The sequence below is a fragment of the Oncorhynchus nerka genome, linkage group LG10 (assembly GCF_034236695.1).
Source record: "Oncorhynchus nerka isolate Pitt River linkage group LG10, Oner_Uvic_2.0, whole genome shotgun sequence".
Lineage (NCBI taxonomy): Eukaryota > Metazoa > Chordata > Actinopteri > Salmoniformes > Salmonidae > Oncorhynchus > Oncorhynchus nerka.
The window spans coordinates 34,660,343-34,683,038 of NC_088405.1; the positions used below are offsets into that span (position 1 = coordinate 34,660,343).

General features: G+C 41.5%; 1 protein-coding gene across 2 annotated transcripts; it reads left to right on the top strand.

Moving 5' to 3' along the window:
- Nucleotides 1-3,678: 3,678 nt before the first annotated feature.
- Nucleotides 3,679-22,474, top strand: acss1 (acyl-CoA synthetase short chain family member 1). 2 transcript variants are annotated; one of them, XM_029669658.2, is made up of 14 exons: nucleotides 3,679-4,164; nucleotides 4,420-4,516; nucleotides 6,054-6,253; nucleotides 7,969-8,144; nucleotides 8,609-8,761; nucleotides 9,599-9,746; nucleotides 10,603-10,740; nucleotides 11,214-11,306; nucleotides 12,237-12,349; nucleotides 15,483-15,609; nucleotides 19,684-19,811; nucleotides 19,977-20,040; nucleotides 20,664-20,785; nucleotides 21,110-22,474. In XM_029669658.2, exons 1-14 carry the CDS (start codon nucleotides 3,804-3,806, stop codon nucleotides 21,287-21,289), a joined length of 2,100 nt encoding a protein of 699 aa, XP_029525518.1. In that variant the 5' UTR covers nucleotides 3,679-3,803; the 3' UTR covers nucleotides 21,290-22,474. The 2 variants fall into 2 exon arrangements, with proteins under 2 accessions (XP_029525518.1, XP_029525519.1); XM_029669659.2 differs by lacking the exon at nucleotides 4,420-4,516 and having other exon boundaries at nucleotides 4,100-4,164.
- Nucleotides 22,475-22,696: the final 222 nt, after the last annotated feature.

Sequence of the window (22,696 nt, forward strand, 5' to 3'; positions counted from 1 at the left end):
CACCAACCTTCCGAACTCAAGTTACACATGATTGTAAAACACGCAGTGTCCCAGAAAGACACTGACCTGCGCAGCCTGTGGAAAGATATTCTATCATGCCTTTAGCCTCAAGCGACACATGTTTACTCACACAGGGGAAAAGCCACACCCTTGGGATGTTTGTGGTAAGCAATTCAGTCTCTGTTGGAATCTCAAGGAGCACCATAATGTCCACCCAGCTGAGAACCCATACAAATGTGCCACCTGTGGGAAGGATTTCGGTTCACAGATGTCAATCTCCAGGCACAGCAGTATTCACACAGGTGAAATGCCCTTGTTGAAATAGATTACGTCTCTGCCAGTTATGAAAACTCATCATGAGACACACAAAACAGAAGATGAGGACTGCTCACACTGATGAAGAAGCTTGAAGAAAACCCACAGGCAGGTCCACAGTTTGAGTAGAATTGTTTTAGCTTTTCAGGTGAAGATATGTACAGTATGCCTACTATGGTTACTGCATGTTAAATTAGTAAATACTTTACATTACTAAAACATTACTACTACATTACTAAAAATAAAATAAAGTTAATTGTTTATTAAATTCAACCTATGTATATTTTCTAGGGCCTAAGTGCATGTCAATACACATTTTAATGAATTATTATTACTGTCACGACTTCCGCCGAAGTCGGCTCCTCTCCTTATTCGCGCGGCGTACTGCGGTCGACGTCACCGGCTTTCTAGCCATCGCCGCTCCATTTTTCATTAATCCATTTGTTTTTTGTCTTGTTTTGCACACCTGGTTTGCATTTCCCAATCACACTGCACACTGCTCTGTTCCCCCTCATGTCTTTGTGTGATATTGTTTGTGTTACGTGTCATTTTTGACGCGCCAGACTGGTGTTCGTAGATTCCGTATCTTGTCACGAGGTATGTTTATTTGTTTGAACATAATTATTGTGACTGTTTGCGCGTTTTGCACTTTTGCCAATCGCCTGGAGGTTTTGACACAGTGGCGTCAGTCTGTTGGTTTCTCCTATCTCAATAAAGTGTGCGCCTGTTCACAACTCTCTGCTCTCTTGCACCTGACTCCGCTACCAGTACGCACACCATTGGCAATTACACATATTTAAATACAGTTTGTATTTTCAAACAGTCTTTTTATTTCAATATCCTACTTTTAGATACCTCTTTCTGTGGGAAAACAGCAATATAATTAGTCAAACAGGTATCTTGTTGACATTGCTTTGCTTAGCCTATATGCCTCATCGTGATGGTTTGAGTGGGTATTGGAAATGCAAAACACCACCACAGTTGTCCTATTTGGTTAATGGTTATTAAGATTCATATTAATATCTAGTTGTGTATTTCATGTCTAGTTTAAGCCTTAAAACCCTGCTTAATCACATATAATTCCCACTTAATGGTTCACAAACCATATAATTGCTCTACTGACTTATCCTTCTTTTCCACATTATAGTCTAATGGCCCACTGCCTTTAATCTGATATTGTTTTGAGATTACAATGTTTTTGAATAGCAAATAGGGTAGTAGATTTCCAAATGAAATTGTATTTTGGTTTGGGCTCAATAATGGTTTATTTATCCTGTAATATTAATCCCATGATTAACAATATCAACAACAACAGCTTTAATATGATAAATAACACACATTTCCAAACAATAGTTATAAACAAATACTACTCAGATTGATTATAACATGATAAGGTGGGTGTCAAAAAATCCTGCATGTGAGTAATGGAGAGAGTTCATCAAACAATGCTGTTGTTCTGTTTCTGTCTGCAATCCAACAAGCAGAATACTTACGTTTACATGTTAGTTATTTAGCAGACACTCTTATCCAGAGCGACTTACAGTTAGTGCATTCACCTTAAGATAGCCAGGTGAGATAGCCACATATCTCAGTCATAGTAAGTACATTTTTCCTCAATAAAGTAGCTATCAGCAAAGTCAGTAAAGTCAAGTCGGAAAAGGTCAAGTGTGAGTTCATGAAAGGCAAGGGTGTTAGTATATATCTTTTTCAAATGTCATTATTTTATGTTTATCTCCACAGCCTCATCAATTTAGAATACCTCTGAATTTTAGCAAACGTACAAAAACAATACAGCTAGGCTACACAGGCTGAGTAACTCAGAATAATATTATTCAGTACAATTACAACCATTGTATTAGTATTAGACCATTGATCATGTTCAGTGAACCAATCAGTGGTCACATTATGTGAGTGATTGCTTTTCCCATTGTTTGAACAAACAGATTAGCAGTAGTGAGAAAAACAAAGCACAAAGAGATTAGAGACACCTCATTGTTAAGAATGAGGGGTATTAAATCTATTAAAAGGTCATCAATCAGAATTTATCCCACAAGTCACGTTCATACCTTTACATCCCCTCGCCCAAACTAAACTACAATTATATGATGGTACTATGTTAGAGCATTATAGAAAACAGGGCAAATAATCTGGCCTTTTGTTGGAATTGTCTGCTAATGGAAAACAGTGTTCGTTTATAGAACAGAATTTAATAATAATATCTGTTGTTTTGTCAAGCAGGAACCACCTGTCAAATGTTTGTTTTACTCCGTTCACAAGCATTCATCTTTTATGGTGTGTTTTTATATCACATACATAATTTATAAAGAGATTATGGGCCTAAAGAGTATTTAGTAGATAGGCCTATGCAGTGTGTTGATGAAAAGTTTGTTTCTGTCTAAATTGGAAAGTCTTTTTTTTTAAACAAATGAACTATTCACTTTGGTTTAATTAGAATTCATACTATTAATGCAAGATCTGGAAATGATTGTCCATAGCATAATATATTAGTGTATTTTAGACAATATGACTATTGCCAAACCCAATACAGTTTCATATTTCAACTGGGGATTTGAGAAAACGGTCTAATATTATCACACACTGAAGAGAAAAGTGTTGTTGAACAATGTGTTGGAGTTTGTTTGCAGGTTACATTGAAACTATTTAATTTGTTTTCCCCTAATCCAGATGATGGGATTGAGATTTCATTCAGCATGAAATAAAAATATAATTTCACCCTTCTGTATGGTCCTCTAGGAGGCAGCATCATTCTTGAATTTGAGGATACATGTAATAACAGAGTAGCGGCCAATATGAAAATGTTTTAAGAGTTTAAATTGAAAAGTTGTTATTTTTTAATTATAGAGGACTACAAGAGATGGTGATGAAAAATTCAAAGGAAAATGTACTATCACACATATGCAGAAATTCAATAGGCTAATCATGATTTGTTTCACACATATTGTTTTTAATATGATGAGTTTTGAGTCTTGTACCACAATCTACTAGGACATATCAATACATGAAATAGAAACATTTAAAAACACATACACAGACCAAAGAATAAGTAAAACCTGTCTTGGCAGCAGAGAGAATGTTTAGCAGTTTTATAGCACATTTCCTGCAATTCTATAGGTCCCTTATCATTTCTATATACTTTCTATTTGGTTTTAGTGGTTTAAGTTTACACACTGAAAGCGTTTTTCCATCCCAATTTTAACTATTCTTTTTGTATTTTATTTTTTACTTTTTGGGTTTGCAATGCACAAAAAATGTCCCGACTCCCGACCCACAGTTTGGAAAACAGTGGGCTAGGCTACACTTTAGTGATAGTGAGTGCTGAAACTAACTGTCCTCTGTCATGAACACTGACCTTTACATAATACATTTTCATCAACGACTTGTTCCCACCCTTTCTGTACCACCCAAGGAAGCTTGAAAGAAAAGGATCCTGCTCTGGTCAAGTTCTGCGTGCAGCAGGGGAGCAGAAAATGGCTGCACATAAAAACGGGAGTTTGATACATATAATAAATAGAGCCAGTGTAATCTTCAAAAACGGCAGCTACCGAAAGAGAATTTTATTGACCTCTCTGAAACCTGTTCAGTGTCAGAGGCGAACAGTCTCCAGTATCGGCGATAGGAACACGAACTTGACACCGCACTTGAGCTCAACTCTCGCTGGATGGTCATACAACGAGTTATACGAATTGTCTGTGAAAGATCCGGAAACCTTTTGGGGATCAATTGCTAAAGAGAGGCTTACATGGAATAAACCATTCGATCAAGTGAGGGACTGCGAAATTACTAGTGGGAAAATCAATTGGTTTCTTGGGGGAGAGTTGAACGTTTCTGGTAAGAATTGCCATCCCCTTTTATTATTATTATTGGCAACACTACATATTTACTACCCCATTGCATTACAGCCTTTCTACATAGACTGGAAGTGCGTGCTCAAGCCTTATTTTCTTCTAGGATTAAGTTATTGTATTGTTTTTGTTTGTGTGGATCTTAAGGTTTGCTAACTATGTTTAATGTACATTATGCTTACTGGACAGCCCCCCAAATACTGGACAGTAAGTTACATTAGTTCATCCATTTAATTGGCAGTGAATTGTTTGGATGTGCATGTTGCCAAGCATCCTGACAGAGTCGCCCTGGTCTGGGAGAGGGATGAACCTGGGACGGAGGTAAAGGTCACCTATAGGTAAGTTCATGCCTATGCAAGGACCTTTGACAGGGTGGGGGACTATTATAAACTAATGCTTATCTTGGAAAGCTTGAGATATGATATAGATTAGAGTCATCTGAATGAATTCATCCACATCATTCAGCAGAGGAGCTGGAATCTATACTGATCTGTGCAACAGAGTAGGAGGTATCAAACCAAAATACTTCACATTCCACACTGATGTTTAACCAAAGATGATTGCCTCCAGATGTAGGATCTTCATTTCAGCCAGTTTGCTACAGCATGAAAATAATCCTGCGGCAACAGGAATTGTGAATTATTAACCTCAAATACACTACAAGTTTAAAATGTCCTGGGTAATCAAATTAAGATCCTACATCTGTATCCTGTAAAAAGATAATCTTGTCCTCTGTCAAGTATCCATGTTAGGTTCTGTTTAAAAAAAAAAGTTTATGCTATACTGTAAAGGGTAGGAGGAAACATGGCAGAGATTCAGCAGTAATATCTAAATATTTACAATATTCAAAATAGTTCTCTAGATATGCACAGTGAGATGTTCAGCTGTGCCAAAGAAGAACTGGATAAGAACCATGTTCTGGATCTGCATGGATATATTGTTAACTTTAATATTGTATAGTACATAAATAGCATGACATTAAACCTTTATTGATACAGGGAATACCAATTGATACCAGGGTCTCTTTCAATTATGTCCTGTGTTACAACAATCAGCAAATCATGAAGGCTTCAATACTCCCATTACAATTTGCATTATGAATGAGACACCGTATGTACTTTATTGTTGATGATATTAAATTATAAGGAAGTGCTGTTGAAATTGCAAAATTATTTTTGGCTGGGTGTCACAGTTATTGTGTAAGGTGGTAGTGTGAGATTTCAAAATGAGGCCGTTCTGCAATAACGACTAAAGCTGCTTCCTGGATCAGAATGTAAACAGGAAGCTGTGGGGTGTCCAACTGAACGTTCACTAGACATGAAACTGAAAGTGTACTTACTGGAAGGTAATTTCAGTGCTCCCAAAAATTATTAATCAGAGTTATCCATTGTTCAGTGCCTCAAAGAAGCCTCAAAGTCACTAATATACATCTTCCTATATGGCTTGCAAGGAGTAGGGATTTAAAGTAGTTCTCAAAGACTCTCATTTTACAACAAAATACTTATTTGGTTGTCACCATAGGATAACCCTTTTAAGTTCCACGTAGAACCTCTTTGGGCCCTAGGTAGAACCCTTTTGGCTTCCATGTAGAACCCTCTGTGGAAAGGCTTCTAAATAGAACCCCAAAAAGTTCTACCTGGAACCAAATAAGTTTTACCTGGAACCAAAAATGGTTCTTCAAATGCTTCTCCTATGGAGACAGCCGAAGAACCCTTTTAGGTTCTAGATAGCACCTTTTTTCCCTAAGAGTGTACACTTCAGATAGTGTTTGATGGAATCAATACAGAATACATAACTTACATACGCAACAATAGTTGAGGTAACTATTGCTCCAAGTAATAACTTCTGTCTGAACTTTATACAACTTTTCTACAGGGAGCTACTTGAGACTACCTGCCGCCTAGCCAACACGCTGAAGAGGCATGGGGTCAACAAAGGTGACCGGGTGGCCATTTATATGCCAGTGTCGCCCATCGCTGTGGCTGCCATGCTTGCATGTGCTCGTATCGGTGCTGTGCACACGGTGGTGTTTGCTGGGTTCAGCTCAGAGGCCCTGGCTGGGAGGATTCAGGATGGTGAGTGATACTGGGCCTGGACTCATGTTTGACTGAGATGAACTCTTTAGAAATGTTAGTTGCTGCAGGGGGTGCTGAGATGTTGGCCAGGGTAGGTCTAGCCAGGTGGAAAGCATGGCTAGCCGTGGAGAAATGCTTATTGAAATGATCGATTATCGTAGATTTATTGGTGGTGACAGTGTTTCCTATCCTCGGTGCAGCTGGGAGGAGGTGCTCTTATTCTCCATGGACTTTACATTGTCCCAAAACTTTTGGAAATTAGTGCTACAGGAAGAAAATGTCTGCTTGAAAAAGCTAGCCTTAGCTTTCCTAATCTCATGGTCCAGTTGGTAACCCAAGAATGCATTTCAAGGACGTTTGTGTTTTGTATACAGATGCTCCCTTTAAAGCCCAAACATGACATTTGAATGGTTGACTGAACACAAGGGAAGGGCACAAGGGCATTTCAATTGTGCATGCATGTAGCTATTCAAGTTAAAATAAAAAATGAGAGATTTTCGAGGTTGTTATCTGTAATCATACAAAGCTGACATAATACTTAAGCGTTGCGCCTTTAAATAAAGCGTAATCATAGAGTTTACAGGAATTTCAGCTTTTCTATTCAAAGGCACAGGATAAATGTCTGATAGATAAATAGGATATAGCTCCAATGGCCATGACCCCTAAAATGGCTCAACTGAATGGCTGCCAAGTTCTCAGCACTCCCAAGTGAGTCATTATGCATAGAGCAATGTCAGATTTTTTAAATTGAACATGCTCTTGGCCATTGTGTCTGGGAGACACCAGTCATCAAGTTTCCTCCCCTTTTTCCCAACTTAACTCCAGTGAGAAACTAACCTGTTTTACTCAAATGCTACTAACATCATGAGACTAGGCAAGGGCTGTTTAATTATTTCAAGCTGCATTTTGTGGTCAGACAGAAACCAGGCCAATTTTAGAAAGATCAAACACAAGGCCAGCAGTTTAGGACACACACTGAAGGATGAGACAGAAAGCTAGGAGCAACATGTCATCTCAAACCTTTATAACATGTGCAGTACAGTACTGAGTGTACAAAACATTAGGAACACCTGCTCTTTCCATGACATAAACTATCCAGGTGAAAGCTATGATCCATTATAGATGTCACTTGTTAAATCAACTTCTTGAAGAGGAGGAGGCATGTTAAATAAGGACTTTTAAGCCTTGAGACATGGATCATGTATGTGTGCCATTCAGAGGGTGAATGGGCAAGGCAAAATATTTAAGTGTCTTTGAATGGGGTATGGTGGTAGGTGCCAGACGCACCGGTTTGAGTGTGTCAAGAACTGCAGCTCTGCTGTGTTTTTTACCCTCAACAGTTTCCTGTCTATATCAAGAATGGTCCACCACCCAAAGGACATCCAGCCAACTTGACACAGCTGTGGGAAGCATTGGAGTCAACGTGGGCCAGCATCCCTGTAGAACGCTTGTAGAGTCCATGTCCTGACGAATTGAGGCTGTTCTGAGGGAAAAACGGGGTGGAACTCAATATTTGGAAGGTGTTCCGAATATCTTGTACACTCAGTGTATACCTCAAAGAGAACCAACAGATAGCAATTAGGCCTATTGACATCTTGCAATTGTTAGAAGCTGCTTGCATTTTCTCAAAGTACTTCATATTCTCAATTAGACTGTGTAGTGATGTGTCCACATGATCGCAGATCTCTCAGACTGTGTTCCCCATCTCCCTGCAGCCCAGTGTAAAGCTGTGATCACGTGTAACCAAGGTGTGAGGGGAGGCCGGTTCATAGACCTGAAACCTACAGTAGATGCTGCAGTGAAGAACTGCCCCACTGTCCAGCATGTGTTTGTGGCCCAGAGGACCACTAACCCAACTCCCATGGGCAAACTAGACATCCCATTGGAGGAGGTAATACTTGTTCTTCATACTTCTTATTGTGCCATGGAGGAGGTAATACTGAGTCTGAGTAGCGGGACAAGCCAGTGGCAGTCCTGTAACGGGATCAGATTGCATTGCAGCCAAGCTCTGCTCACAGATGGAAGTGGTGAACTGAAAGAACCGTTTTGCGATGTTATCTGTCATGTTAATATCTGTTATGAAAGATCTCTTTATTTGTCTGTCATTTCATCTGCCATTGTCACTGACAAGATTAAACACCTTGAGGTGTTTTGTTTTTAATAACAACCTGTGTACAGTACCGTTGAACAAAGCACATAGACAGACCTACTATGAGAGTAGCATGATGACATAACACACATTTAACTTGAAGCAAATCAAGTGTAATCCCACTGCATTTAGTAATTCCACTGCCAGAAACATTCATATCACCAAACCATACCTCCAGTCTCCCACTCTTTTCTTCTCTGTCTCAGGCGATGGCCAGTGAGTCGGCACAGTGTGCTCCAGAGCCTATGGGCAGTGAGGAGATGCTTTTTATGCTCCACACGTCAGGCAGTACAGGCAAGCCCAAGGGCATTGTCCACACACAGGCTGGCTATCTGCTCTATGCTGCACTGACTCACCAGGTATGTCTTCAGTTAACCCCTCTACGGAATACTTCTTACTTTAGAGAAGCAAATGCAGGTATGGTGCCTTTCTTAAAATGGTTATGTGGCAGAAAATATGCATTTGATTTGCTGATAAATAGAACCAACTATAAAAGGAGGAGGAAGGCCCAATTACTGTGTTGTCTGAGAATGTTTTGATGAGGGCTACAGACAGGGCAGTTTGAACAATATAAATATTCTGCCACATGGTTTGGCATAGCTTAGATCAGAACAATGAATTCAGTGTTCCCCTTTCGTGAGAGAAGCCCCATTCCATATTCTGGGTTAAAATTAGCCCCCTTTGACTGACAAATAAAAACATCTGTTTTCTCCCTGCTTTTCGATGCTGGTGAGCATGTTGTGCTTGGTGGGATTGACAGACACAAAGCTTACATGCTGTTAGTGATAATAATAGAATGAAAACACAGCTATGAATCTGCACGAGATGTGCTGCTAATTTCTAAGTAGCTTACCAGCTCAGACCCAAACAGACGTTTGGCAATTGCTCGCACTGTCTCTTTTTGGCATGTTGACTGTTTAGATTCAAATAACAGACAAAGCTGCTTTATATCTGTAGCCCCCTGACACAGACTGGGCCTCTTGGGACCATGCCAAAGAGAGACCTGTTGCTGTTGCCAGGCTGTTAAGCAGTTCTGCTCAGAGAACTATCAATGTGGCAGCCATGTTGTGTGGGAAAGCCTGTATACGTTAGCCAGAATTTCGCAATCTTGTAATTTTGATGATTTCATTGTCTGGAAAAGTACAGCATTGCTCAATGGACCTTGTCTCTAACCTTACGTGTTCTTGTTCTTGCAGTATGTCTTCGACTACCATCCGGGCGATGTGTTTGGCTGTGTGGCAGACATTGGCTGGGTGACTGGTCATAGCTATGTGGTGTATGGTCCTCTGTGTAATGGTGCCACCACAGTCCTCTTTGAGAGCACTCCTGTGTACCCAGACCCCGGTGAGCTATAACAGTACAAGTACAAGGGCTGCACCCTGACAATATCTGATTGACATAATCGTCCACGATTAATCATTAAGATGTGTCTACAACTGTTACATTGAGACAGAGGATACTTTGGCAGGAGACTTTGACATACAGCATCAACGTTTGTCCTTTCTTTTCTGGTGCTTTTTACTCACTTGTCCTCTTTACCAGAGGTCATAGAGTTTTACAGGTCGTATCCACAGAGAGATAGCCAGGTGACTTGTTACCAGCTGGGTGGGTGTCACAGCTTTTGGCAGTATTGGAATACTTATTCACTGGGCTAGGGGCAATAAGGGACACAATTCATTATTGTTTTTGATTCTATTTTTATAGACAAGTTAGAAGTTCTATATTATTTATGCATGTGTTAAGACGTTCTGTTGCTATGTGTGCTAGAACTAATGTATAACTATTACCGCAATACGCAATATTTTTCTTTCTATAACCCGCGGATAACTTGTATATGTAGTATTTGGGTATGTGAATAAAGTGGATCACTGTAGTTGTAACTGGCTTCGCTGGCATTTCTCCAGTGTTGCGTGACTCATTAACTGTCTTGATGACAATTTTGTTCTTTGTTTATTACCATGGCTTGTCGACTGAAGGAGTGCTTCAAAGTGTTATAAGTTAATTGTTAAGGTTTGCTGTAAACTTTGTAGTGATATGACATTGGCCAATGCCCTCTATAGCCTTGGCAAAATAGGACATTTCCTGTTCTTGTTTCTGTGTCACTATTTAGTGGATTATGGAAACAGGAAGGATATATTTAGCTGATATTTGCGTGCGTGTATTCCTTTACCATAATGACCATGTGCCTTTGTCCCCTCAGGGCGATACTGGGAAACAGTGCAGCGTCTGGGCATTAACCAGTTCTACGGTGCTCCCACTGCCATCAGGCTGCTGCTGAAATATGAGGAGAGCTGGGTCAAAAAGTACGACAGGTCCTCCCTCAAGACCCTCGGCTCTGGTGAGACACTAGATCAGTGCCCCCTGCATAATAATTTGCCAATGAGCACACAGTTGATCCTACCAGATGAATGAAATAACTGATCAACTGCTATGTATGCAATCGAGTTGCATTGTTGCAACTCAATTACAAATTCAAAGTCAGTGGCTTTGCGCATTATGGAAACTTGACTTGGTTCCAGTGATTCCTGTCAGTGTTACAATGACCTTAATAAGCAATTCATCTCAGAGTTCTTGGCTATAGCTATCATCACATTCATAGGCCAACATGATCATAAGTCATATCAGTTCAAAGCATTTCATATCTTTATTATTATTGTCTTATTACTGAAATACTCTACCAGTAAAAAGGTAGCCCATTATCTAAATAATACAGAATGTTTATGCCTAGAGTACATTTCACAATATCTTAAACTAGCTCTGAGTGTGCCCAGAGCTGGGTGTACTGTATTGAATGTGCCTGTCTTCTTGCAGTGGGGGAGCCTATCAATCACGAGGCATGGGAGTGGTTCTACAACGTGGTGGGAGATGGAAGATGCCCCCTAGTGGATACATGGTGGCAGACAGGTAACATCAGGGCGGCTGAATGTCTTGGCCAAGGTTGTGTGATGTGGTAAATGCTTCAACTTTAATTGCCTTAGAGATTTTATAATGCACAATTAAGCTAACATTTTTTATTGCACTACCATGTAGGAAATCATAATACGCTACATTACATGACATGGAACAAAGGGCTTATCAAAGGCATATAAAAATCAGGTCAAGTTACATTTGTAAGAAGGATACAATCATGACTTGAAAAGCAAGCTTATTTTGTGCATCAAATGAATGCCAACGCCTGTGCTCTGATGTTGCATGCTGGTGGAGGAGAAAGCTCTGCCTCTAAGGCGCATCTTGATTTGTTATGGTGGTTTCTGTGCTGATCTAGACAATAAGTCTGTCTGATACTCTGTTTACTGGTGGCTTAACCCTAATTTGCGATTAGCACAAGGTACATCTGCACTGAAAATGAATTAAAATAATCCCCCCTCACCCCCAACACACTTACCCCCTTCTCCCCGACTCTCCCAACCGCCAGCGAGTGGAGGCTCTCCAGTGAGGACTGGCAGGAGTGAAGTGGGGAGGGTCATGACCTAATTCCTCAAAAATCACTTTCTGGGGTTTTCTCCATGGGCGTATGTGCTAAGTCTTTTGAGGGGGGCTGGAGAGTGGGGTTCTTCAAAAGGCTTAATATCAAAATGAAGTGTAATTTTCTTGTACAGTACTGCAATTCCTTTTTTATTAAGGTGATTATCACTTATTACTAATTTGCCATAGCCACAGGGGTTCAACCCTCACCCTCTTCCCCATCAGCAAAACATAGACAATCTGTAGCGCAGCCAGACTTAGGTCAAATGCAGTACATATCAACTACTCTCCAATATGTCAGCTGCACATCCCTTTAACCTTCCTTATTGCACTTCTCCGTGCATCTCCTCTCTCTCTCTCTGTCCCCAGAGACGGGAGGTGTGTGTATTGCTCCAAGGCCAGCTGAAAAGGGTGCTGAAATTGTTCCGGCCATGGCCATGAGGCCCTTCTTTGGCATTCAGCCTGTTCTCATGGAGGAGAAGGTGATCTGTCTGTGCTGAATTCAAATCAACTGTCTTGCTTTTTCTGAATGAAATGGTCAATTTGTATTTTTTTTAAACAGATTTTACTTAAGAGAAAAAATGTATTTGTTCTATGTTCATCATTAAGACACAACCTTAAATGTTTTACCTTCCATTTTTGTGAATCAAGTCCTTGTGAAATGTAGTCAGTGGTATTACCGCATTCTCCTCTGACGGCATTCTGGGACTTTGGACTCTCGTTCTTCAGAAGCCATAAAAAGTATAACAATTCAAGCTGGAACATGTCCAACTGCTCCAAGGAAATTCCACTCTTCCCCTTCTCAACTGTGTGACCTCGTTCTCCGTTCAAAAGTTGAAAACAGGTTAACAATCACAAAGCCACCAGGGTACATTCTCAAAGCATGCACAGACCAGCTGGTTAGTGTCTTCACAGACATTTTCAATCGCTCCTTGTCCCAGTCTGTAATCCCAACATGTTTCAAGCTGACCACCCTCATCCCGGTTCCCAAGAGCTCCAATGTAACCTGCCTAAATGACTACCACCCTATAGCACTCAGATCTGTGATTATGAAGTGCTTTGAAGGCTGGTCATGACACACATCAACACAATCATCCCAGACACCCTAGACCCACTCCAATTTGCATACCGCCCCAACAGATCCATAGATGACACAATCTCAATTGCACTTCAACACTGCCCTCTCCCACCTGGACAAGAGGGGAAATAACAATGGGAGAACGCTGTTCATAGACTACAGCTCAGAGTTCAATACCATAGTTCCCTCCAAGCTCATCACCAAGCTAGGGACCCTGGGACTGAACCCCTCCCTCTGCTACTGGATCCTATACTTCCTGGCGGCTCGGCCCCAGGTGATGAAGGTAGGCATCAACACCATCGCCACGCTGACCGTAAAGACGGAGGCCCCTCAAGGGTGTGTGCTTAGTTCCATCTTGTACTCCCTGTTCACCCATGACTGCGTGGCCACGCATGACTCCAACACCATTATCAAGTTTGCTGATGACATGACGGTGGAGTCCTGATCACCAAAGGCGATGAGTCAGCCTACAGGGAGGAGGTCAGAGACTTAGCAGTGTGGTGCGAGGACGACAACCTCTCCCTCAATGTCAGTAAGACCAAGGAGCTGACCGTGGACTATAGTGCAAAGAGGGGAGAGCACGCCCCCATCCATATTGATAGAGCTGTTGTGGAGCAGGTCGAAAGCTTCAAGTTCATTGGCGTACACATCACTAAGGACTTCACATGGTGCACACACACACACAGTTGTGAAAAGGGCATGGCAAAGCCTCTTCCCCCTCAAGAGGCTGAAAATATTTGGCATGGGTCCTCGAATCCTCCAAAAGTTCTACAGCTGCACCATCGAGAGCATTGTGACTGTCTGCATCACTGCTTGGTATGGCAAATGCACCGCCCTTGACCGCAAAGTGCCACAGAGGGTGGTAGGGACATCCCAGTACATCACCGGGTCCAAGCTCCATGACATCGAGGACCCCTATAACAGGCGGTGTCAGAGGAAACCCTGAAAAATTGCCAAAGACTCCAGCCACCCAAGTCATAGACTATTCATTCTGCTACCGCTTCTACCCCCAAGCCATAAGATTGCTATAGCCAGACTTCTAAATAGTAAATTAAATGGTACCAGAACTATCTGCACTGACTCTACGCACACCCACTAGACTATATATACACTCACTCACACATACTACCTTGACACTCCCACACATTCACATACACTACATACGCACACACACACAACACAAACACACGTACACATTACACACACACGCACACTCATCATTTGCTGCTGCTGCTCTGTTATGTATTTTACTCTTATTATTATTATCTATCGTGATGCCTAGTCACTTTACCCTGCCTTCATGTACATATTTACCTCATACCTCTTCACATTGATCTGGTATTGGTACTCCCTGTATATAGCTCCACATTGATCTGGTACTGGTACTCCCTGTATATAGCTCCACATTGATCTGGTATTGGTACTCCCTGTATATAGCTCCACATTGATCTGGTACTGGTACTCCCTGTATATAGCTCCACATTGATCTGGTATTGGTTCTCCCTGTATATAGCTCCACATTGATCTGGTATTGGTACTCCCTGTATATAGCTCCACATTGACCTGGTATTGGTACTCCCTGTATATAGCTCCACATTGACCTGGTATTGGTACTCCCTGTATATAGCTCCACATTGACCTGGTATTGGTACTCCCTGTATATAGCTCTACATTGACCTGGTATTGGTACTCCCTGTATATAGCTCTACATTGACCTGGTATTGGTACTCCCTGTATATAGCTCTACATTGACCTGGTATTGATACTCCCTGTATATAGCTCTACATTGACCTGGTATTGGTACTCCCTGTATATAGCTCTACATTGACCTGGTATTGGTACTTCCTGTATATAGCTCTACATTGACCTGGTATTGGTACTCCCTGTATATAGCTCCATTCTAGTGCATTGTATTACTATTTAATTTGTATCATTATTTTTAAACTCTGCCTCGTTGGGAAGGGCTCGTAAGCTAGCATTTCACGGTAAACACCAGTTGTGTTCGGCGCATGTGACAAATAAACTTAGATTTTGATTTGAACTGGTTTTTTAAAGCACTAAGTACTGTACGTTAGACACTAATTGTGGGACAGTGGTAGTTTGGTCACACCCGCCTTACACATTGCAATTAAAACTAGCCAGCACATGCTTCCCTTTCCTTGATTAACATATTTATTAGGGCTTTGTTGGAGTGGTAACGTGACCTCGAAACTTAATTTCCCCTCTCCGTGTCTTTTACTAGTAATTTCAGTCAACAGTAAAACTACATGCAGTACTGTATAACTTGCATGCACTGAATGTCTATTTATTGTTGTTAGCTATGTGTTTTACTGTAGAGGTTGATCTTTATGAACAGACACGTTCTTATTGTTATTATTGTTGTTGTAACATGCTTGCTGCATAATTTCTTTTAACGCACTTGTAATGTTTGTGTTTACATTCTATACTGATTTGTTTTATTAATTCAAATGTTTTATTGTGTGAGAACCTAATAAGTTATTAAAATGTTTGATTCATTTTCCTTTTATCACCAACAGGGTAAGCCTATATCAGGAAATGATGTCAGTGGAGCCCTTTGTATTGGCCAACCATGGCCTGGAATGGCCCGGACCATCTTTGGGGACCACAAGAGATTTGTGGATGCATACTTCAAACCATATCCTGGTTAGTTGGCCTAATTCCATTTCCCTGTGGGCTCCTCTCTTTTTTTAAATGTATTTTATATCACCTTTATTTAGCTAGGTAGGCCAGTTGAGAACAAGTTCTCATTTACAACTGCAACCTGGCCAAGATAAAGCAAAGCAGAAATGTAGAAGAGTAGGGAGGTAGGCAATAAATTGGCGCTATAGAAGAAAATAATGACAATTTAGCATTAATACTGGAGTGATAGATGTGCAGATGATGATGTGCAAGTAGAGATACTGGGGTGCAAAAGAGCAAGAGTGTAAGTAATAATATGGGGATGAGGTAGTCGGGTGGGCTATTTACAGATTGGCTGTGTACAGGTACAGTGATCAGTAAGCTACTCAGACAGCTGATGCTTAAAGTTATAGAGGGAGATATAAGACGCCAGCTTCAGAGATGTTTGCCATTCGTTCCAGTCATTGGCAGCAGAGAACTGGAAGGAAAGACGGCCAAAGTAAGTGTTGGCTTTGGGGATGACCAGCGCAATATACCTGCTGGAGCGTGTGCTATGGGTGGGTGTTGCTATGGTGACCAGTGAGCTGAGATAAGGCAGGGATTTACCTAGCAAAGACTTATAGATGACCTGGAGCCAGTGGGTTTGGCGACGGATATGTAGCGAGGGCCAGCCAACGAGAGCATACAGGTTGCAGTGGTGGGTAATATATGGGGCTTTGGTGATAAAACGGATGGCACTGTGATAGACTACATCCAGTTTGCTGAGTAGAGTGTTGGGGGCTATTTTGTAAATGACACCACCGAAGTCAAGGATTGGTAGGATAGTCAGTTTTACGAGGGTATGTTGGCGGCATGAGTGAAGGAGGCTTTGTTCAGAAATAGGAAGCCAATTCTAGATTTAATTTGGGATTGGGGATGCTTAATGTGAGTCTGGAAGGAGAGTTTACAGTCTAACCAGACACCTAGGTATTTGTAGTTGTCCACATGTTCTAGGTCAGAACCGTCCAGAGTAGTGATGCTAATCGGGCGGGAGGGTGCAGGCAGCAATCGGTTGAAGAGTGTGCACTTAGTTTTACTAGCATTTAAAAGCAGTTGGAGGCCACGGAAGGAGTGTTGTATGGCGTTCAAATCAAATCAAATCAAATGTTATTTGTCACATACACATGGTTAGCAGATGTTAGTGCGAGTGTAGCGAAATACTTGCGCTTCTAGTTCCGACAATGCAGTAATAACCAACAAGTAATCTAACTAACAATTCCAAAACTACTGTCTTATACACAGTGTAAGGGGATAAAGAACATGTACATAAGGATATATGAATGAGTGATGGTACAGGGCAGCATACAGTAGATGGTATCGAGTACAGTATATACATATGAGATGAGTATGTAGACAAAGTAAACAAAGTGGCATAGTTAAAGTGGCTAATGATACATGTATTACATAAGGATGCAGTCGATGATATAGAGTACAGTATATACGTATGCATATGAGATGAATAATGTAGGGTAAGTAACATTATATAAGGTAGCATTGTTTAAAGTGGCTAGTGATATATTTACATCATTTCCCATCAATTCCCATAATTAAAGTGGCTGGAGTTGGGTCAGTGTCAATGTCAGTGTGTTGGCAGCAGCCACTCAATGTTAGTGGTGGCTGTTTAACAGTCTGATGGCCTTGAGATAGAAGCTGTTTTTCAGTCTCTCGGTCCCAGCTTTGATGCCCCTGTACTGACCTTGCCTTCTGGATGATAGCGGGGTGAACAGGCAGTGGCTCGGGTGGTTGTTGTCCTTGATGATCTTTATGGCCTTCCTGTAACATCGGGTGGTGTAGGTGTCCTGGAGGGCAGGTAGTTTGCCCCCGGTGATATGCGTTGTGCAGACCTCACTACCCTCTGGAGAGCCTTACGGTTGAGGGCGGAGCAGTTGCCGTACCAGGCGGTGATACAGCCCGCCAGGATGCTCTCGATTGTGCATCTGTAGAAGTTTGTGAGTGCTTTTGGTGACAAGCCGAATTTCTTCAGCCTCCTGAGGTTGAAGAGGCGCTGCTGCGCCTTCTTCACGACGCTGTCTGTGTGAGTGGACCAATTCAGTTTGTCTGTGATGTGTATGCCGAGGAACTTAAAACTTGCTACCCTCTCCACTACTGTTCCATCGATGTGGATAGGGGGGTGTTCCCTCTGCTGTTTCCTGAAGTCCACAATCATCTCCTTAGTTTTGTTGACGTTGAGTGTGAGGTTATTTTCCTGACACCACACTCCGAGGGCCCTCACCTCCTCCCTGTAGGCCGTCTCGTCGTTGTTGGTAATCAAGCCTACCACTGTTGTGTCGTCCGCAAACTTGATGATTGAGTTGGAGGCGTGCGTGGCCACGCAGTCGTGGGTGAACAGGGAGTACAGGAGAGGGCTCAGAACGCACCCTTGTGGGGCCCCCGTGTTGAGGATCAGCGGGGAGGAGATGTTGTTGCCTACCCTCACCACCTGGGGGCGGCCCGTCAGGAAGTCCAGTACCCAGTTGCAAAGGGCGTTGAAGCTCGTTTGGAGGTTTGTTAGCACAGTGTCCAAAGAAGGGCCAGATGTATACAGAATGGTGTTGTCTGCATAGAGGTGGATCAGAGAATCACCAGCAGCAAGAGCGACATCATTGATATATATAGAGAAAAGAGTCGGCCCGAGTCAGTCATTTGAGAAGCCAAGGCTATTGAGTCTGCCGATAAGAATGCGGTGATTCACAGAGTCGAAAGCCTTGGCCAGGTCGATGAAGACGGCTACACAGTACTGCCTTTTATCGATGGAGGATAGGATATCGTTTAGGACCTTGAGCGTGGCTGAGGTGCACCCAAGTTGCTGCAGGGGGTGCTGAGATGTTGGCCAGGGTAGGGGTAGCCAGGTGGAAAGCATGGCCAGCCATGGAAAAATGCTTATTGAAATGATCGATTATCGAAGATTTATCGGTGGTGACAGTGTTTCCTATCCTCAGTTCTGTGGACAGCTGGGAGGAGGTGCTCTTATTCTCCATGGACTTTAGTGTCCTAAAACTTTGGGGAATTAGTGCTACAGGAAGCAAATTTCTGCTTGAAAAAGCTAGCCTTAGCTTTCCTAACTGACTGAGTATTGGTTCATGACTTCCCTGGAAAGTTGCATATCGCGGAGGCTACTCGATGCTAATGTAGAACGCCACAGGATGTTTTTGTGCTGGTCAAGGGCAGGCAAGTCTTGGGTGAATCAAGGGCTATATCTGTTCTTAGTTCTACATTTTTTGAATGGGGCATGCTTTTTTAAGATGGAGAGGAAAGCACTTTTGAAGAGCAACCAGGCATCCTCTACTGACGGGATGAGGTCAATATCCTTCCAGGATACCCGGGCCAGGTCAATTAGAAAGGCCTGCTCGCTGAAGTATTTTAGGGAGCGTTTGACAGAGATGAGGGGTGGTCGTTTGACCGCGGACCCAGTACACACACAGGCAATGAGGCAGTGATCACTGAGATCCTGGTTGAAGACAGCAGAGGTGTATTTAGAGGGCAGGTTGGTCAGGATGATATCTAAGAGGGTGCCCATGGTTACTGATTTAGGGTTGTACCTGGTAGGTTCCTTGATGATTTGTGTGAGGTTGAGGGCATCTAGCTTAGATTATAGGACGGCCAGGGTGTTAAGCATGTCCCAGTTTAGGTCACCTAACAGTTCGAACTCTGAAGATAGATGGAGGACGATCAATTCACATATGGTGTCCAGGGCACAACTGGGGGCCGAGGGGGGTTTATAACAAGCGGCAACGGTGAGAGACTTGTTTCTGGAAAGGTGGATTTTTAAAAGTAGAAGCTCAAATCGTTTGGGCACAGACCTGGATAGTATGACAGAACTCTGGATGCTATCTCTGCAGTAGATTGCAACTCCGCCCCCCTTGGCAGTTCTATCTTCTCAGAAAAAGTTGTAGTTAGGGATGGAAATTTCAGGATTTTTCGTGACCTTCCTAAGCCAGGATTCAGACATGGCTAGGACATCCGGGTTTGCGGATTGCGCTAAAGCAGTGAATAAAACAAACTTAGGGAGTGTCACTGTTTATTACCCAAGTGTGAGCTTTGGAGTTGATTCTATTCCAGGTCATTACTTCACTGGGGATGGAGCATATCGGTCTAAAGAAGGCTACTATCAGATAACTGGGCGTATGGATGACGTAATCAACATTAGTGGCCACCGATTGGGTACTGCTGAAATTGAGGATGCCCTGGTAAGAACTAACACACCTAGACTATTTGTTACATGAATGGCAGCTGTATGTTCAGTTGACTCACTAATAAAATCAATATCATGATTATGTGAAAGAGTCACTGTACTGTTGTTGTCAATGGGGATTTCTTATACATTTCTTGAATGGTTGTCTTCTGTCTTTTAGGATGAACACCCAGCAGTTCCTGAGACTGCGGTGATTGGTGTTTCCCATGATATCAAAGGAGAGGGTAAGAATAAAAATATAGACATACAGTGCAAAACCTCTATCATCCCACATTAACACGCACAATACACATTTGTTACAGTATGTATGTGAATTGGATATTTCTGGAGCTTTGAAATGGCTTCTAACCCGTTGAATAACAGTACACCAAGAAATGGAAAGCTTCTTAGCTTTGAGTCAAATCTATCCTTGAATCTAGCCACTGTTCCCCTTTAGTGGAATAGGCACTAGCCTTCAGGTGTGTCAATACTAGTGTAATATACCCAAAACTAAACGAACAGCCTCTTAGTACGATTTGTTACTGAGTTCAATGATAAACCCTGAGAAAGTCCTTAGAAGTTTGTTCTTGGTAAACTCTTGATACTCAGCACCACCTTGTGGCTATAAAGGGGAATAACAAGGAATATGTGGTGTTCTTCATGAGATTAAACCAACTACACATACTAACCAAAAGAAGATCAAGATTGCTAAAATTACATATGTATATATCTATGTACACTGAAATTACATATGTGTACATCTATAGGACGATCAAGTGCATTGAAGCTTATTTACAACTTGCAATTCATAGTTATTGGCACATTCTATCAACGCTTTGTTGCATGTTTTCCTTCCCTTGTACAACAGTTCCCTTTGCCTTTGTGGTTTTGAAAGAAGACCCTTCCCTGAACCACACAGCAGTCGTTAAAGAGCTGAGAGGCCTGGTGGCCACTAAGATAGCAAAGTATGCTGTCCCTGACCACTTTCTGGTGAGGATATTCATGCTGCTTGTGGTTACTAAACTGTGCATTTATGATAGTATGTAAAACTGCTGTTGTTGAAGATCCTAGTATATGCCCTGAACCAGACAGCAGTCGTTAAAGATCTGAGAGGCCTGGGGCCACTAAGATAACAAACAAAGTATGCTGTCCCTGACCACTTTCTGGTGAGGACATTCACGCTGTTTGTGGTTACTAAACTGTGCATTCCTGTAAAATTGCTGTTGTTGAAGATCCTATTATATGGAAATGGCATTTGTTTTAAACTAATAATAGATGGTTTCTTTCATCTATCTGTCATTTGACCTCTTTCAGGTAGTGAAGAGACTTCCCAAGACACGCTCTGGGAAGATCATGAGGAGAATCCTGCGGAAGGTGGCTATGGAGCAGACAGGAGACCTGGGCGATGTGTCCACTCTGGATGACCCATCTGTTGTCGCAGAGATCATCAAGGCCCATGCCCAGTACAAGAGCCTGACATCTCAGAATAAATAATGAAGTAGGCTTTATCACTGCTAAGACGTTGTGTTGGCAACTTGGCACTGGTCACTTGAGTAACAGCTCACTTCACTCACTCCATTCTGAATTTTATACTGTGCTGAAGCTGAATCAGTTTTTTGACCACAGTCCTTCAGTTGTTCACTATGTATGGCTCATTTATATAAGACACAAGACACTCAAGATACACAGTACACCCCTTTCTTTCCCTTTAAGAATCATTATCATAAGGCTAATCTCTCATGAGAGATTAAGATGATCAAACGCACAGTATTTTTTTACTTTGTTTTTTAAAGAGCCACGCCGATTGGCACGGGTGTTTTTCTGTTGCTCATTAGAAAAACAAGATTTCAGTCTGGGATGTATGTTTCCTGACCGTTGTTCAACCCATGTTAGTAGGCCAATGGGCGTTTTAAAATCAAAACACAACCTTCATTTATTTACATGTTGTGATGCACCGATGTTCCAAACTCTGTTTTAGAAGAGACTGACTTTATGAACAAAATGATCAGATTTACACTTTGTAGTCAATTTTGACACTATAATAACTGTTTCTTACTCATATAGATGTCACATATGCAGTTTTCAAATGGATTCTTGCTTTTTAAAGGCAGTTCTCTTTAAAGCTGCAATATGTAAGTCTAAGAAGTGGTATTTTTTCTTTGTGCGCTATTTCTATGCTTCCCCTTCTTAAGTTTCGTTTTTGGGTCTTTTAACTTTCAGTTTTGTTCACCAGCTTCAAACAGCTGAAAATACAATATATTTGTATGAAAAATATATTTCACAGGGGTTTAGATGGTAAAATTACTTTACCTGCTTGTTTTGTCACATCAACTGAAATTAGGCGAACAATTAGACTTTTAGCAACCAGGAAATGGCGATTTCTGCATATTACATATTTTAAATAAGAAAAGGCGCTGTAATAAATTATGAATAATTAATCCAGAATAATGGTGTTTTATATATGTTATCTTTATAAAGGTCCTATTTGAACAAATGTTATGAAATAAAAATAAATTGCTCAAGGACGTGTTCACTTGATTGAAACACTTACTTAAGAATTAACTTTTTTTCCCCCCAGATTCATTCTTCATAATATCAATGCCATATTTAAATTATAACAGAATGAATTGACTTTACGTTGTAAATTCTTACAAAAAATAAAGCAAGTAACAAACATGAGCACTGTTTTTTTGCCTTGTCAATTGCTGTTGCACATGTATTGCATATATACGGAATAACATATCGAATAACTATTTTGCCGTCCTTATTAGTGATTATATTAATTGACATAAACGATCATTTTTGTTCAGCAATTCCATGACATTAAATGTGTTACAGTTACACATATGCAGTGGAGGAAACGACTTCTCCGCAACAACAACAAAAAACAACTCCAGTTCT

Bases quoted from the DNA above. Each gene is read 5' to 3' on its own strand.
- acss1 (XM_029669658.2), top strand. From the start codon at position 3,804: ATGGCTGCACATAAAAACGGGAGTTTGATACATATAATAAATAGAGCC. The intron at 8,145-8,608 runs GTAATACTTGTT...TCTCTGTCTCAG, and splicing joins TAGACATCCCATTGGAGGAG to GCGATGGCCAGTGAGTCGGC. The intron at 10,741-11,213 runs GTGAGACACTAG...GTCTTCTTGCAG, and splicing joins CCTCAAGACCCTCGGCTCTG to TGGGGGAGCCTATCAATCAC.